Genomic DNA, 16,439 nt, shown 5'->3' with positions numbered 1-16,439 from the left:
CCCAAGTTAAAGCAATTATCCTGCCTCAGCCTCCTCAGTAGCTGGGACTACAGGCACCCACCACGACGCCCGGCTAATTTTTGTATTTTTAGTAGAGACAGGGTTTCACCCTATTGGCCAGGCTGGTCTCGAACTCCTGACCTTGTGATCCACTCACCTCGGCCTCCCTAAGTGCTTGGATTACAGGCATGAGCCGCTATGCCTGGCCTTTTTTTTTTTTTAAACGTGTTTTTCTTCTGTCAATGTGTGAATGTTTATGAAAATATGGTCTATGCACCAAATACATCCAAATTAGAATTACTTGAAGTACTTATTAAAAATTATAGATTCCTGGGCCCCACCACAGACATATGGAATCAGAGTATCTGGAAGTGGTACCTGGTAATCTACATTTTAAACTTTTTCCTCTCTCTCTCATGTAGACGGGAGTGCAGTGGCATGAGTGGCTCACTGCAGCCTTGATCTCCTGGGCTCAAGTGATTCTCCTACCTCAGCCTCCCGAGTAGCTGGGATCACGGGCGTGTGCCACCATGCCCATCTAACTTTTGTATTTTTTGTAGGGATAGGGTTTCACCATGTTGCCCAGGCTGGTGTTGAACTTCTGGGCTCAAGCGATCTGCCTGCCTCGGTCTCCCAAAGTGCTGGGATGACAGATGTGAGCCACCTTGCCCAGTCTTTAAACCCACTTTCTTGAGAGTTTTTGCGTATCCTACTCTTATATACTCCTGTTACATAGATTTTATCTTTTATTTAATTTTATGTTTTGTTATAATACAGGCAATGAGTAAGATTTTATCTTCAGAGTTTTTCCACATTCATTCTTTAACTTGTGTTTTACTCTATTTTCATGTTTTTGATGGGAGGGTTTTTGTTTGCCTGCTTTTTTAAAATGAAAGATTCATGTCCGTATTACAAATATCAAAAAGTATGAAAAAGTATATAACAAACAACTCCCCCAACCCCGTTCCTTGAGTGTTGTGCTAATCTAAGCCCTTCATATGTATGAACTCATTCCGTTCTCCCAACTATCCAGTGAGGTTATTATTCCCATTTTATAGAAAAGGAAAACAGGCCCAGTTGTTCAGTCACTTAGGTAGGCAGTAGTGGAGTTGTCTGAGAGTCTGGCTCTAAATTAGTGATCTTAACCACCGTTCTCTGCTAAGCAAGAGGATATCAGGATTAACTAGATTAATACATGCGAAGAGCTTGTTTTGGACAAGCAGAGAGATTTGTCTTCAATAAGGTAAATGTTCCATGTGAATGAACTCTTAATGGTCTGTCCTGGAGTTTCATCTAGCCCTGGTAATTGGGCATCCTGATGTAATTTCAAGCTAATCATTTCCTCTCTAAATTGTACAAGCTTTTATCTGAAGAGCAGATTTCATGAATTGGTGATGCTGAGTAAGGAAATGGTAGAAATGGTAGCAACCAAAGTCTTTGCACTATCCTCTGCTTAACTGTTTTATTTACACAGAAAGAGCTTGGACATATAGTAATTCTTCCATTATGTATCATTTGACTTTATTTATTGAGTTCGTTCTGTGACATGGTTATGGCCAGGAAACAATAATATAATCTTTGCATGGCCAGAGATTTTTGACATATTAAAGAATATCTTGACCGGGCGCTGTGGCTCACACCTGTAATCCCAGCACTTTGGGAGGCCAAGATGGGCGGATCACGAGGTCAGGAGATCGAGACCATCCTGGCTAACACGGTGAAACCCTGTCTCTACTAAAAATACAAAAAATTAGCTAGGCATTGGTGGTGGGCGTCTGTAGTCCCAGCTACTCGGGAGGCTGAGGCTGGAGAATGGCATGAACCCGGGAGGCGGGAGCTTGCAGTGAGCCAAGATCGTGCCACTGCACTCCAGCGACAGAGCGAGACTCTGTCTCAAAAAAAAAAAAAAGAATATCTTTGCTTTTTTCTATTTAGTGAACTGTTTAAACTTTATGTAGACTTATTTTTTTTTTAAAGCATCGGACCATAATCTATGTCAGTTGGAAAAATTTAATGTGGAAGATATTTAGATTTTTTTCCCTTCTCTCCTTGTTTTCTGAAAGAATAAAGCAATCTAGGGATTCTAACCACTAAGTGCTTGAACTGAAGAATCTGTTGTTAGGCCTTGAGTTCTTTGCATGGAGTGTCTTTGGGTCAAGTAACGTTTTAAAAACTCTTACCATTTGCCAGGAACTATGTGTATCCTAACTTAACTTGATCCCCACAATAACATGGTATATAGTAAGTCAAGTTTCACAGATGTTAAGTCACTTACTGAAGATTACACAGCTAATGAAGTAGGGAAGTCGGGATTCAAACCTAGGTATGTATGATTCTGAACTGTGGTTTCCCACATGCTCTGCAGACCCTGTAGAAGAACAGCTTATAAAACCTCTGGACTCCAAACTTGGTTCTAGCATGTGTTTAGCAAAAATTCTGAAGAAATAGGCCAGGCGCGGTGGCTCACACCTGTAATCCCAGCACTTTGGGAGGCTGAGGCAGGTGATCATGAGTTCAGGAGTTTGAGACCAGCCTGGCCAATATGGTGAAACCCCGTCTCTGCTAAAGATACAAAAATTAGCTGGACCTGGTGGCGGGTGCCTATTATCCCAGCTACCCGGGAGGCTGAGGCAGGAGAATTGCTTGAACCTGGGAGTCAGAGGTTGTAGTGAGCTGAGATCGTGCCATTTCACTCCAGCCTGGGTGACAGAGAGAGACTACAACTCAAAAAAAAAAAAAAAAAAAAACAACAACAAAAAACTGAAGAAATAGGTAATAGAAGCCAGGTGACTTTGCTCATTTATCACATTGTTTTGTGACTTTTAAGTTAGTCTAAATCAAAGCAACCATTTTGTGTATTCAGACAGCTAATTTAGATAGAATTCATACTAAAGGTAAATGGGGTATTAAAGTTTGTTTTTTTTTTTTTTTTTTTTTTGAGACGGAGTCTCGCTCTGTAGCCCAGGCTGGAGTGCAGTGGCCGGATCTCAGCTCACTGCAAGCTCCGCCTCCCGGGTTCACGCCATTCTCCGGCCTCAGCCTCCCGAGTAGCTGGGACTACAGGCACCCGCCACCTCGCCCGGCTAGTTTTTTGTATTTCTTAGTAGAGACGGGGTTTCACCATGTTATCCAGGATGGTCTCGATCTCCTGACCTCGTGATCCACCCGTCTCGGCCTCCCAAAGTGCTGGGATTACAGGCTTGAGCCACCGCGCCCGGCCAAAAGTTTTAAAGTTCATTCTTTAATAACACATTACTCTATACGCTCCCCAGAAAATATGTTGAGGAAAATAATTTAATGGTCAGGAGCCTGTTCTTACTTTCAGGTCCTTACTTCTGTCTCTCTTCCTCCAGTCATCACCACTGCTTACCCTCAGTTCCATAAACATAAATAAAGAGAAGAATGAAGTTAAAGCTTTTCTTCTTAGGTGTTTAAAAATCAGACTATTCTAAAGACTGATTAAACTAGGTTTTCTAAGTGAGCAATTCCTTAATGTTGACTTAGTAAAACATTAAAATATTTGGCATCTGCCATTGACCCCTATTCTGCAATATAGGAGTTAATCCAGCAGTTTCTGATTAAATACCAGTATTATGCAATTCAAGAATTACCACAGAGGTGTGAAGGGAAGAGGTGTGAGGCTAGTGAAGAATACCCAGACAGCAAGGTAAAGAAAATACTCCTTTTATAAGAATAAAACCCAAATGAATACTAAGACTCTATCTAGAGATTCATGTTTATTTCTGTCAGTGGGATTAAGTTTTCTCTTTAATTATTTGAGTTTAAAAAATTATTTTTATTTTTATTTCAATTTTTATATTTATTTATTTATTTATTTTGAGACGGAGTGTTGCTCTGTTGCCCAGGCTGGAGTGCAGTGGCGCTATCTCGACTCACTGCAAGCTCCGCCTCCCAGGTTCACGCCATTCTCCTGCCTCAGCCTCCCGAGTAGCTGGGGCTACAGGCGCCCACCACCAGGCCCAGCTAGTTTTTTGTATTTTTAGTAGAGACAGGGTTTCACCGTGTTAGCCAGGATGGTCTCGATCTTCTGACCTCATGATCCACCCGCCTCGGCCTCCCAAAGTGCTGGGATTACAGGCGTGAGCCACCGCGCCCAGCCAATTATTTTTATTTTTATTTTCTGGAGATGGGGGTCTCACTCTGTCACCCAGGCTAGAGTGCAGTGGTGTGATCATGGTTCACTGCAGCCTCAACCTCCCAGGCTCAAGTGATCCTCCTGCCTCAGCATCCTGAGTAGCCTAGGACCACAGGCATGAGCCACCACACCTGGCTAATTTTTAAAAATTTTTTGTGGTGATGGGATCTCACTATATGTTTCTCAGACTGGTATTCTAATTTTTAAGAAAACATAATAGACATATATGTTTTTGTAACATGAAATCATAACTTTATGTAATCCAAGCTGGGTGCAGTGGCTCACGCCTGTAATTCCAGCACTTTGGGAGGCTGAGGCAGGCGGATCACAAGGTCGAGAGTTTGAGACCAGCCTGGCCAACATGGTGAAACCCCGTCTCTACTAAAGATACCAAACAAAACAAACCTGTGTAATCCAAATTAAAATCTTCTGCAGCATGTATATATTTATATTTATGATCTGTATGCATATATTTAAAAAACAACTTGTTGGATATAATTCATATACAATGTAATTCACCCCTTTAAAATATACAATTCAGTGGTTTTTAGTATATTCACAGAGTTGTGCAACCATTACCAGGGTCTAATTTTTTTTTTTTTTTTTTTTTTTTGAGCTGGAGTCTCACTTTGTCACCCAGGCTGGAGTGCAGTGGCACAATCTCTGCTCAGTGCAAGCTCCGCCTCCTGTGTTCACACCATTCTCCTGCCTCAGCCTCACAAGTAGCTGGGACTGCAGGCGCCTGCCACCACGCCGGGCTAATTTTTGTTTTTTGTATATTTAGTAAAGACGGGGTTTCACCGTGCTAGCCAGAATGGTCTCAATCTCCTGACCTCGTGATCCACCCGCTTCGGCCTCCCAAAGTGCTGGGATTACAGGTGTGAGTCGCTGCGCCCAGCCCTTTTTTTTTTTTTTGGGGGGAGAGATGGAGGCTTGCTCTGTTGCCCAGGCTGGAGTACAGTGGCATGATCTTGGCTCACTGTAACCTCTGTCTCCTGAGTTCAAGTGATTCTCCTCCCTCAGCTTCCCAAGTAGCTGGGACTATAGGCATGCACCACCACACTCAGCTAATTTTTGTATTTTTAGTAGAGATGGGGTTTCACCATGTTGGTCAGGCTGGTCTCAAACTCCTGACCTCATGATCCACCTGCCTGGGCCTCCCAAAGTACTGGAATTACAGGCATGAGCCACTGCGCCTGGCCAATTTTTGTATTTTTTAGTAGGAATGGGGTTTCACTATATATTGGCCAGGCTGATCTTGAACTCCTGACCTCAAGTGATCCACCTGCCTTGGCCTCCCAAAGTGCTGGGATTACAGATGTTAGCCATCACGCCCAGCCACCAGGGTCCAATTTTAAAACATTTTCACCACCTCAAAAAGAAACCATGTACCCATTAGCAGTCACTCCTCTTCTCCATCCTCAGTTCTTGGCAGCAAATAGTCTACTGTCTGTATGAATTTGTCTATTTTGGACATTTCATATAAATGGAATCATATACAGTTGTCCCCTGAAATCCACGGGGGATTGGTTCCAGGACTCCTCTGTGGATGCAGAAGTCCGTTATAGTTGTCCCTATATCTGCGGGTTCTGCATCTGTGGATACGATATGTGGTCTTTTGTTCTTTTCACTTAGTTTATTCAAGTTATAGCATGTGTCCATACTTCATTGCTTTTAATTGTCAAATAATGTTCCACTGTATGGATATGTCACATGTTATGCATTTTTAATTTTGCTTTTAAATCTAATACTTCTGAGAGACTTCTCAGAAGTATTCTGGGAATATAGAATTTCCTGCTTTTTTGCCTCCTATATTCCTGACTTGGAGCTAAAGAAGCCAGCAACCTGGACTGAGAAAAAAAATTCCAACAAAATCCTGCTGCCTCTTGCCTGAGAACCAGGGAAGGGGCAGCCTAAACAAGATCACAAACTTTTAGATAATTACTGCTCTACTGTAAACACCACAGAAAAAGCTGTGGCTCCATCTTCACGCATGCCAGCAAAGGCTGAATGGGTGGCCTAGACTTCCATCCTCTGTTGGTGGTCTATAAATTTAACAAATCTTTTACTGATGGGCTTGGGTGGTCTCTAGTGTTTTGCTATTACAAACAGTAAGGCCTCAGTATTCCTCTCTTGTATCTTTGGACATCTGTATGACTGTTTCTATAGAATAAATTTCTAGATGTAAAATTATTGGGACAGTAGCATCCAGTGAGGCCTTCAGGAATGGCACTTAGATGGATGATCTCAAAACATGGAAATAGGCTGGGCGTGGAGGCTCACGCCTGTAATCTCAGTGCTTTGGGAGACCGAGGTGGGCGGATCACCTGAGGTCAGAAGTTCAAGACCAGCCTGGCCAACACTGTGAAACCCTGTCTCTACTAAAAATAGATACTAGTGTATCCCTCCACTAGTGAATGGGAGCTGCAACTCCCATTCCCCCACCCCGGCAGTAATAAGGAGCCTCCTCACCATGGTTGCTGGCTTTTTTGGCTCCAAGTCTGAGATGTATAAGGCAAAAAACTAAGAAGCTCACTGCCATCTAATTCTGTCTTCCAGAAGCAGAAGTCTCTCAGAAGTATTAAGTTTGTTTATTTTTCTTTTCCTTTAAATCACATTCTGAAAGCAAGAAGTATTAAATCTAAAAAATGGGGCTGGGCACGGTGGCTCACACCTGTAATCCCAGCACTTTGGGAGGCCGAGGCAGGTGGATCACCTGAGGTCAGGCATTTGAGACCAGCCTGGCCAACATGGTGAAACCCCATCTCTACTAAAAATACAAAAATTAGCCAAGTGTGCTGGTGCATGCCTGTAATTGCAGCCACTCAGGAGGCTGGGGCAGGAGAATCACTTGAACCCGGGAGGCAGAGGTTGTAGTGAGCGAAGATCATGCCACTGCACTCCAGCCTGGGCGACAGAGCGAGACTCTGTCTCAAAAGAAATAAAAATAAAAATAATAATATAAAAATGAGACAACCCAGTGGAGCACTTGGACTTCTGTCTCCACCTGGTTATAACAAAGCAGTACCATCTCTCTTCTCCTTTTCCCTCCACGGAAATGTCTGGCCAACATGGTGAAACTAGTGTGTCTCCCTGATATGCTAGTGGAGGTGGCCTCATTACCACTGGTTGATGTTCAAAGTCCTGACTCTGTTAGGCCTCCTCTGATCCCACCCCAGGGGCAGGGGCCTGGCAGGGTTTGAAGGCCCTGGTTTCCTCCCTGGCCATCTCTGACAGTATTCTGGCAGAGACATTACAGCCTCCAGAGGATTGGTTACATTAAGTTGGAAATAAAATATATAAACTATAAAAACAAGTTACATACAGTGTGATCACATTTTTCAAGGAATAAAGTAGTATGGGCCGGGCATGGTGGCTCACACCTGTAATCCCAGCACTTTGGGAGGACAAGGTGGGAGGATAACTTGAGGCCAGGAGTTTGAGACCTGCCTGGGCATCATAGTTAGACCCCGTCTCTATTAAAAGAAAAATAGTAGTATGTACATAGAAAATAAAAATGTAGAAGAATAAGCAGCAAATTAGTGGTTCAAGGGTAAGGGAACTCTGACTTTCTCTAGTGCTTCAGTTTTTATTTATTTTTAAAACAATGAATATAACTGTTAGAAGCAGTGAAAAGTATTTTTTAAAGGCATACTTTTCTCAGATGCTATCGTTAGATACCTATATGTTAATTTTTATGGTTACTAATACAAAACTGGATGTAGAATAAACGTATCCTGGCTCCCAGTGTAGGATGCTTTCCATTGTATCACAATGCCCTCAGTCAGCTGTAGCAATGGGCTGTATTCAGTGTAGTTCATACTAAACAGGGTAATTTTGATTCTATAACTTTGTTGAAATTGAATTTTATATTTAACTTGGATTAAAGGAGAAAGTTTTTGACTTGCAGAATTCTAGAAATTTGAATTTTTCGCCAGGCCCAGTGACTCACGCCTGTAATCCCAGGACTTTGGAAGGCTGAGGTGGGTGGATCACTTGACGTCAGGAGTTCGAGACCAGCCTGGCAACATGGTGAAACCCCGTCTCTAATAAAAATACAAAAAATTAGGCCAGGCGGCATGGCTCATGCTTGTATTCCCAGCACTTTGGGAGGCCGAGGCGGGCGGATCACCTGAGGTCAGGAGTTCGAGACCAGCCTGACCGACATGGTGAAACACTGTCTCTAATAAAAATACAAAAATCAGCTGGATGTGGTTGTGGGCGCCTGTAATCTGAGCTACTCAGGAGGTTGAGGCAGGAGAATCACTTGAACCTGGGAGGCAGAGGTTGCAGTGACTGAGATCACACCATTGCACTCCACCCTGGGTGACAAGACTGAAACTCCATCTCAAAAAATGAATAAATAAATAAATAAGCCAGGCATGGTGGTGCCTTATTTATTATTTATTATTACTCCCAGCTGCTCGGGAGGCTGAGGCAGGAGAATCGCCTGAACCTGGGAGGCAGAGGTTGCAGTGAGCTGAGATCGCACCACTGTACTCCAGCCTGGGCAACAGAACGAGACTCCATCTAATTTAAAAAAAAAGAAATTTGAATTTTTCCACAGTTTTACTATATATATATAAATTATACATATCTATATGGATGTATGTGTATATATATGTGTGTGTGTGTGTGTATATATATATATTTTGAATAGTGACAGGGTCTTGCTCTGTTACCCAGGCTGGAATGCAGTGCTATAATCATGGCTCACTGCAGTCTTGAACTCCTGGGCTCCAGTGATCCTCCCACCTCAGCCTTCTCAATAACTGGTACTACAGGAGAGTGCCACCACGGTGGCTAATTTTCTAATTTTTTTTGGTAGAGATGGGGTTTTGCTTGGTTGCCCAGGCTGATCTCAAACTTCTGGCATCAAGTGATCCTCCTGCTTTTGACTTCCAAAGTGTTGGGATTATGGGCGGGACCCATTGTGCGTGGCCTTTTGTATACTTCTAAAAATTTCAAAAATAAAATAAAAATAAATATTTCATCTGACTAGTAGCTCCCAATTTTCTGATGCTATTAAAACTTTGGAAAAAGTTGTTCATGGTGATGATGAAGTTTCTTATTTGACTTGTCATGAGTGGTTAGTAAAGAAGGTACTTTTTTTTAAAGAATACGCATTTATTTATGTGTGCATGAAGGAAAGTGCTTATTAGGAGTATGAGATGTGTAACAAGCTTCTGATATACCAGAAACAAAAGTAAATTGGGAAAATTTGCTAGAAAATTATAGAGAAAGGAGGCAGTCATCTGTGAAAGGAAAGGGGCATTTGTGTCCTGACCAGGTCTTCGTGAACTGTTCTGTATTCTGAGATTCTTTTGCCCATGCTCAAGGACTGGCTCTGCAGACCACTGTAGGAGATTATGTATGGTGACTGCTCTGTAGCCAGTCCCCATTCATCTTTAGCCTGCTTTTAGTTTAACGTGTTTCTAAGTTCCTACATGTAATATCTTTATTATGTCTCCTTTACCAACTTAATGATTTTAACACTGCTATGACAGGCAGCTTGGGAAATTTTAGTTAATTTTATAGATTAAGTGGAGGAGGATAAAGACCTTGAGTCAGACTAGTTCTTTGTCTACCAAACTACTGTTTTTTTTTTTTTTCCAGTAAATCTCAAATTTGGATTATCAAGCTAATTGGAAAGGTAATGTATTAACATTTTCTTGTCTGTAGTAAATTCACTTGTGTGTTATCAGCTTTCCATGCTATTAATGGTCAGTATCATCAGAAAGGCAACTTCGGACACCAGTTTGTTATATAGTAGGATGATTTAGTGCTGTAAATTGACTTGGGTTCTGAGAACCAAATATCATCCTAACCTTCCCACACCAGTGTTTCTTAATGTATCCAGCAGGCAGGTGCCTTACTTTGAAATCTCCTTGAGTGCCTATAGCAAAATAAGGCTTCCTGGGCCCCAACCCAGGAGTTCTGCTGAATCAGAATCTCTAGATATGAGGCCCTGAGGTCTTCATTTTAAATGTTTTCCTTAGGTTATTTGTAATCACAATAAAATTTAAGAACTAGGCCTTTTTTAGGAAGTACATTTTTGTACAAGTTGTATGTAGTATTAGGAATTAATATGATTCATTCTGCCCTCAAATTCTGTGTATATTTTGTTACTGATAAAGAATAATCGGAATTTTGTTTTTTAAACCAAGCTCTGTTGTAACTGTCCCATGCTGTCTGATTAGGTTTCTAGAATCTTCATTATAAGCCCATGTTTTTTTGTTTTTGTTTTTGTTTTTTAAAGTCCCTTTACCTCTCCATTAGTTTAGGAATTAATGACTTTTTACTGATGTAGCATTTTACTGAAATACTTCTGAATTTTTTGAGAGTTACTTTAGGGTAATAAACAGTACTTTCACCAGCATCTTTGAATGACTTATTGGAGAGTTATTTCTGGCACTCTCCATAGACGTCATAGTCAACAGGCTGTGTTGATCTCTAGCAATGTCAGAACGTTCTCTTCCAGCATTCCAGCTCTCTGTCCTTCCCATCTCTCCTTTTCCTTCAGCCCATCTTTCCTTTTTAAACTTGGGGCTGATTCCATGTCTTGCTATCATGAATAGTGCTGCAGTGAACATACGTATGCATGTGTCTTTATGGTAGAATGATTTATATTCCTCAGGGTATATACCCAGTAATGGGATTGCTGAGTCGAATGATAGTTCTGTTTTTAGCTCTTTGAGGAATTGTCACACTGCTTTCCACAATAGTTTAACTAATTTACACTCCCACCAGCAGTGTATACTGTTGCCTTTTCTCTACAACCTTGCCAGCATCTGTTATTTTTTGACTTTTTAAAAATAGCTGCCGTTCTGGTGAGATAGTATCTCATTGTGGTTTTGATTTGTTTTTCTCTAATGATCAATGATATTGAGCTTTTTTTCATATACTTGTTGGCTGCATGTATGTCTTCTTTTGAAAAGTGTCTGTTCATGTCTGTTGCCCACTTTTTAATAGGGTTGTTTGTTTTTTACTTGTAATTTAGTTTAAGTTCCTTATGGATGCTGGATATTAGACCTCTGTCAGATGCATATTTTGCAAATATTTTCTCCCATTCTGTAGGTTGTCTGTTTACTCTGTTGATAGTTTCTTCTGCTATGCGGAAACTCTTAAGTTCAATTAGATCCTGTTTGTCAACTTTCGTTGCAATTGTTTTTGGCATCTTCGTCATGAAATCTTTGCCAGTTCCTATGTCCAGAATGGCACTGACTAGGTTGTCTTCCAGGGTTTTTATAGTTTTGGGTTTTACATTTAAGTCTTTAATCCATCTTGAGTTGATTTTTGTGTATGGTGTAAGGAAGGGATTCAGTTTTAATCTTCTGCATATGGTTAGCCAGTTATCCCAGCACTGTTTATTGAATATGGAGTCTTTGACATCACTTGTTTTTGTCAGCTTTGTCAAAGATCAGATGGTTGTAGGTGTGTGGCCTTATTTCTGGGCTCTACTTGAGGGTGGAGGATGAGAGGAGGGAGAGGATCGGAAAAAAATAACTATTGGGCACTAGGCTTTGTACCTGGGTGATGAAATAATCCGTACAACAAACCCCGTGACATGAGTTTACCTGTATAACAAACCTGCACATAACATCCCTGAACCTAAAATAAAAGTTAAAAAAAAAAAAAAAAAAACAACGCACCTTGGGGCACACATGATGGGACTAAAAAAGATTTGTACCATTCTGATTTTTAGGAAAATCTACCTCGTCATTGCCATTCATTAAGTAGGATTAGAAATAGATTATTATAAATATATCTTTTGTTATTTTCTTGCTCCCTGTAGGAATGTGTACAACAGGATATGGGCCGGGTATGGTGGTGCATGCCTGTAGTCTCAGCTACTGGGGAGGCTGAGGCGGGAGGATTTCTTTTTTTTTTTTTTTTTTTTTTTTTTGAGACGGAGTCTGGCTCTGTCTCCCAGGCTGGAGTGCAGTGGCCGGATCTCAGCTCACTGCAAGCTCCGCCTCCCGGGTCCACGCCATTCTCCTGCCTCAGCCTCCTGAGTAGCTGGGACTACAGGCGCCCGCCACCTCACCCGGCTAGTTTTTTTTGTATTTTTTTAGTAGAGACGGGGTTTCACCATGTTAGCCAGGATGGTCTTGATCTCCTGACCTCATGATCCACCCGTCTCGGCCTCCCAAAGTGCTGGGATTACAGGCTTGAGCCACCGCGCCCGGCCGGGAGGATTTCTTAAGTCCACTAATTTGAAACTGCAGTTTGCTATGATTGTGCCTATGAGTAACCACTGCACACCAGCCTGGGCAACATAGTAAGATCCTATCTCTAATTGAAAAAAAAATAAAAAACAAAACAGGGTATAGGATATTTATTTTTATCTTTGAAATGGAGTCTCACTTTGTCACCTAGGCTGGAGTGCAGTGGCACGATCTTGGCTCACCGAAACCGCCACCTCCCAGGTTCAAGCAATTCTCCTATCTCAGCCCCCCAAGCAGCTGGGATTATAGGCATGTGCCACCACGCCTGGCTAATTTTTGTCCTTTTTGTAGAGATGGAGTTTCACCATGTTGGTCAGGCTGGTCTCAAACTCCTGACCTTGTGATCTGCCTGCCTCAGCCTCCCAAAGTGCTGGTATTACAGGAGTGAGCCACTGCGCTCAGCCAGGATATGGGATATTTATAATGAATTTTTTTGGAGGCAGGCACACCTACAAGTTTCCCTTTTTACTTTGCCTTAATAAGAATACTGTCTGATATAATGAAAAATGATTTTTACATTTCATAAAACCCGTAACAGACTTTGCCTTTGCCCGGAGGCAAGGAGTTATGTACCCACTAGGAATTACTGTTCTGTCCAACATAGTTGCCATTAGTCATTCGTGGCTATTTGAATTATGAAAACGTATTATGTTTGGCTGGGCACGGTGGCTCACACCTGTGATCCCAACACTTTGGGAGGCCAAGGTGGACGGATCACAAGGTCAGGAGTTCGAGACCAACATGGTGATACCCTGTCTCTACTAAAAATACAAAAATTAGCTGGATGTGGTGGCGCATGCCTGTAATCCCAGCTATTCAGGAGGCTGAGGTAGAAGACTCACTTGAGCCTGGGAGGCAGAGGCTGCAGTGAGCCGAGATCGTGCCACTGCACTCCAGCCTGGGCTACAGAGCGAGATTCTGTCTCAAAAAAAAAAAAAATTATGTTTATGTTTTAAATTATAAATTATAGTCAGGTGCTGCATATGCCAGTGGTCTCAAAAGATTGTAATTTGCTTTTATTTTTTATTTTCGAGATGGGATCTTGCTCTTTTGCCAGGCTGGAATGCTGTGGCATGATGTCGGCTCATTACAACCTCCACCTCCCAGGTTCAAGCGATTCTTCTACCTCAGCCTCCCAAGTAGCTGGGACTACAGGCGCGCACCACCATGTCTGGCTAATTTTTTGTATTTTGGTAGAGATGGGGTTTCACCATGTTAACCAGGCTGGTCTTGAACTCCTGACCTCAGGCGATCTGCCTGCCTTGGCCTCCAAAAGTGCTGAGATTACAAGCATGAGCCACCGTGCCCGGCTTATAATTCATATTTTTATTATACCTTTTCTATGTTTAGATGTGTCTAGATGTACAGATACCATTATATTCCATTTGCCTACAGTATCCAGTACAGTAATGTGCTATACACGTTTGTACACATTGTAGCCTAGGAGCACTAGGCTATACCATGTAGACAAGGTGTGTAGTAGGCTATATCATCTAGGTTTGTGTAAGCATACCCTGTGATGCTTGTAAAATGCCAAAATCGCCTAACAGCACATTTCTCAGATTGTGTCCCTATCAGTAAGTGATGCATGACTGTAATTTAAAATAAATGAAACAAAAAGATTCAGTTCACTTGAACTAGCCCCATTTTAAGTACTCCCTAGCCACATGTTGCTAATGGCTACCATATTGGACTTTGGCAATATAGATCATTTCCATCATGCATTAAGTTCTCTTGGGCAGTAGTATACTAGACTGGTCATTTTTATTATTTATTTATTTATTTATTTTTGAGACAGAGTATCTCTCTGTCACCCAGGCTGGAGTACAGTGGTGTGATCTCAGTTCACTGCAACCTCTGTGTCCCGGGTTCAAGTGATTCTCCTCCCTCAGCCTCCCAAGTAGCTGGGACTACAGGCACCTGCCACCACACCCGGCTAATTTTTGTATTTTTAGTAGAGACGGGGTCTCACCATATTGGCCAGGCTGGACTCAAACTCCTGACCTTGTGATCCTCCTGCCTTGGCCTCCCAAAGTGCTGAGATTACAGGCGTGTGCCACCATGCCTGGCCCTAGACTGATCATTTTTACGGAAAGAAAGAGGCTAGCGCTAGCTGGGTGCAGTGGCTTATGCCTGTAATCCCAGCACTTTGGGAGGCTGAGGCAGGTAGTTCACTTGAGCCCAGGAGTTCAAGACCAACCTGGATAACGTGGTGAAACCCTGTCTCTACTAAAAATATTAAAAATTAGCCAGGATGGTGGTACGTGCCTGTAGCCCCAGCTACTTGAGAGGCTAAGATGGGAGGATTGCTTGAGCCTGGGAGGTTAAGGTTGCAGTGAGCTGAGATCGCACCACTGCATTCCAGCCGGGTGACAGAAGGAGACCCTGTCTCAAAAAAAGAAAAAAAAATGGCTAATGAAAAGACAAAATAATAAAGACCCAAATTTCTACTCTTCCTTCCACAATGTAACTTTTCCTGGCTTCTTGTACTTTTGATTAAAATTCAGAAAAAGTCATGTCATGTTGAGTGTCATCACTTTGACCTTGTTTTTTAATGTTTAATTCTGTTTTCCAGGCTGGCAGTGATGGTGAAAGCATAGGGAACTGCCCCTTTTCCCAGAGGCTCTTCATGATTCTTTGGCTCAAAGGAGTTGTATTTAGTGTGACGACTGTTGACCTGAAAAGGTAAGACATGGTCACGGTTTGCAGTCAACTTAAGCTAAACTGTCTTTTCGGTTTGATCCTATTTTCACCTTGATGGCGTGTATTCTCTAAAGGAAATGTATTGTATTAAAGTTCTGCTGGTTTTTGGACAAACTTAACTTGTATATAACTATTTTGGACAAGTCACGCTGTCAGTATACTGCATGTGGTACTCAGTCTTTTTTAGGAACTTTTGTATGTTTACCTTAAATTTCATGAGCAGCACCAGGAGCCAAGTGTTAGTGTGATACAGTGAAATCCTTGACTTCTTTTTTCCAGTGTAAACATGGAGTCATGAAGAACTTTCTAAGCAGACATCATCTTGGCCCCAAATGTGTTAAACGTGTGACCTATATAATCTGGATCTTTAAAGACAAGGATTTTTAGGAGGTTGAATACCATTGTTGTCAATTTCATTTAATTTACTTTTCAGGGAACAGCAATAATTTTCTATAGCATGATTTTAATCATATTTGTTTAAATGTATTGTAAAATAAGAGCAATTATCTGTGGCCCCATGTCTGTTCTTGCTAAGTGAAGAGTTGTTTGCAGCTTTCTCTCCTGGATGACTTTATGGCTTATTTTCCATAGTGGAGAGGGCTGAGAAGAGCCATGATGAATAGAAAGCTCTGTTTTATTCAGGAATGTGTATTCTAACCTTTAGCAAACAGGTCTGAGGTGAAGAACATTGATACATCCCCTTCCCCAAAAGATTTAAATCAAGAGTTAAGAATAGTTGTATTAATGGGAAAATCTAGGGTTTGGCAGTGGATTCCTCTTGATGCAAGTGTCACAACATGATTTGCTATTATACTTGTTTTTAAAACTATTAATCTGTTCTCACATTGCTATAAAGAACTACCCGAGACTGGGTAAATCATAAAGAAAAGAGGTTTAATTGACTCACAGTTCTGCAGGTTGTACAGGAAACATGGCTGGGGAGACCTCAGGAGACTTACAATTATGACAGAAGGCAAAGGGGAAGCAGACACGTCTTTCATGGCCAGAGAAGGAAGAAGAGAGAAGGGGGAGGAGTTACACGTTTTTAAACAACCAGATCTTATGAGAACTCACTCACTGTCACAGGAACAGCAAGGGAAGTCTGCCCTTGTGATCCAGTCACCTCCCAGAAGGCCCCTCTTCCAACATTGAAGATTACAATTTGATATGAGATTTGGGCAAGGACACAAATTTAAACCGTATTATATATCAAGTCATGAACAGTGTCCAGAAAAAAATATTGACAGCCTATCACTTGATAAAGTGGCAGAATTCATGTATGTCACCCTTCTGAGCGTCATATGCTGATAGTTACCCGATAGCTATAATTCCATTCCCAGTTCTGGGTTAGT

The 16,439-nt window shown here is 41.8% G+C and overlaps 1 protein-coding gene across 2 annotated transcripts in view; it reads left to right on the top strand.

Annotated features, from left to right (window-relative positions):
• CLIC4 (chloride intracellular channel 4) overlaps positions 1-16,439 on the top strand; it is a 98,145-nt gene that overhangs the window by 40,875 nt on the left and 40,831 nt on the right. Inside the window, exons 2-3 of one of the 2 annotated variants that reach the window (XM_005544412.4) lie at positions 9,773-9,809; positions 14,960-15,069. In XM_005544412.4, coding sequence (XP_005544469.1) covers positions 15,014-15,069 — 56 coding nt within the window. In that variant the 5' untranslated portion in view covers positions 9,773-9,809; positions 14,960-15,013. The remainder of the gene's footprint in view (positions 1-9,772; positions 9,810-14,959; positions 15,070-16,439) is intronic. The other variant, XM_005544411.3, reaches the window with a different exon arrangement.

Source organism: Macaca fascicularis, chromosome 1 (assembly GCF_037993035.2).
Source record: "Macaca fascicularis isolate 582-1 chromosome 1, T2T-MFA8v1.1".
Taxonomy (NCBI): domain Eukaryota; kingdom Metazoa; phylum Chordata; class Mammalia; order Primates; family Cercopithecidae; genus Macaca; species Macaca fascicularis.
Note: the sequence above shows the minus strand (reverse complement) of the source record. Positions and strands in the feature narration are given on the sequence as shown.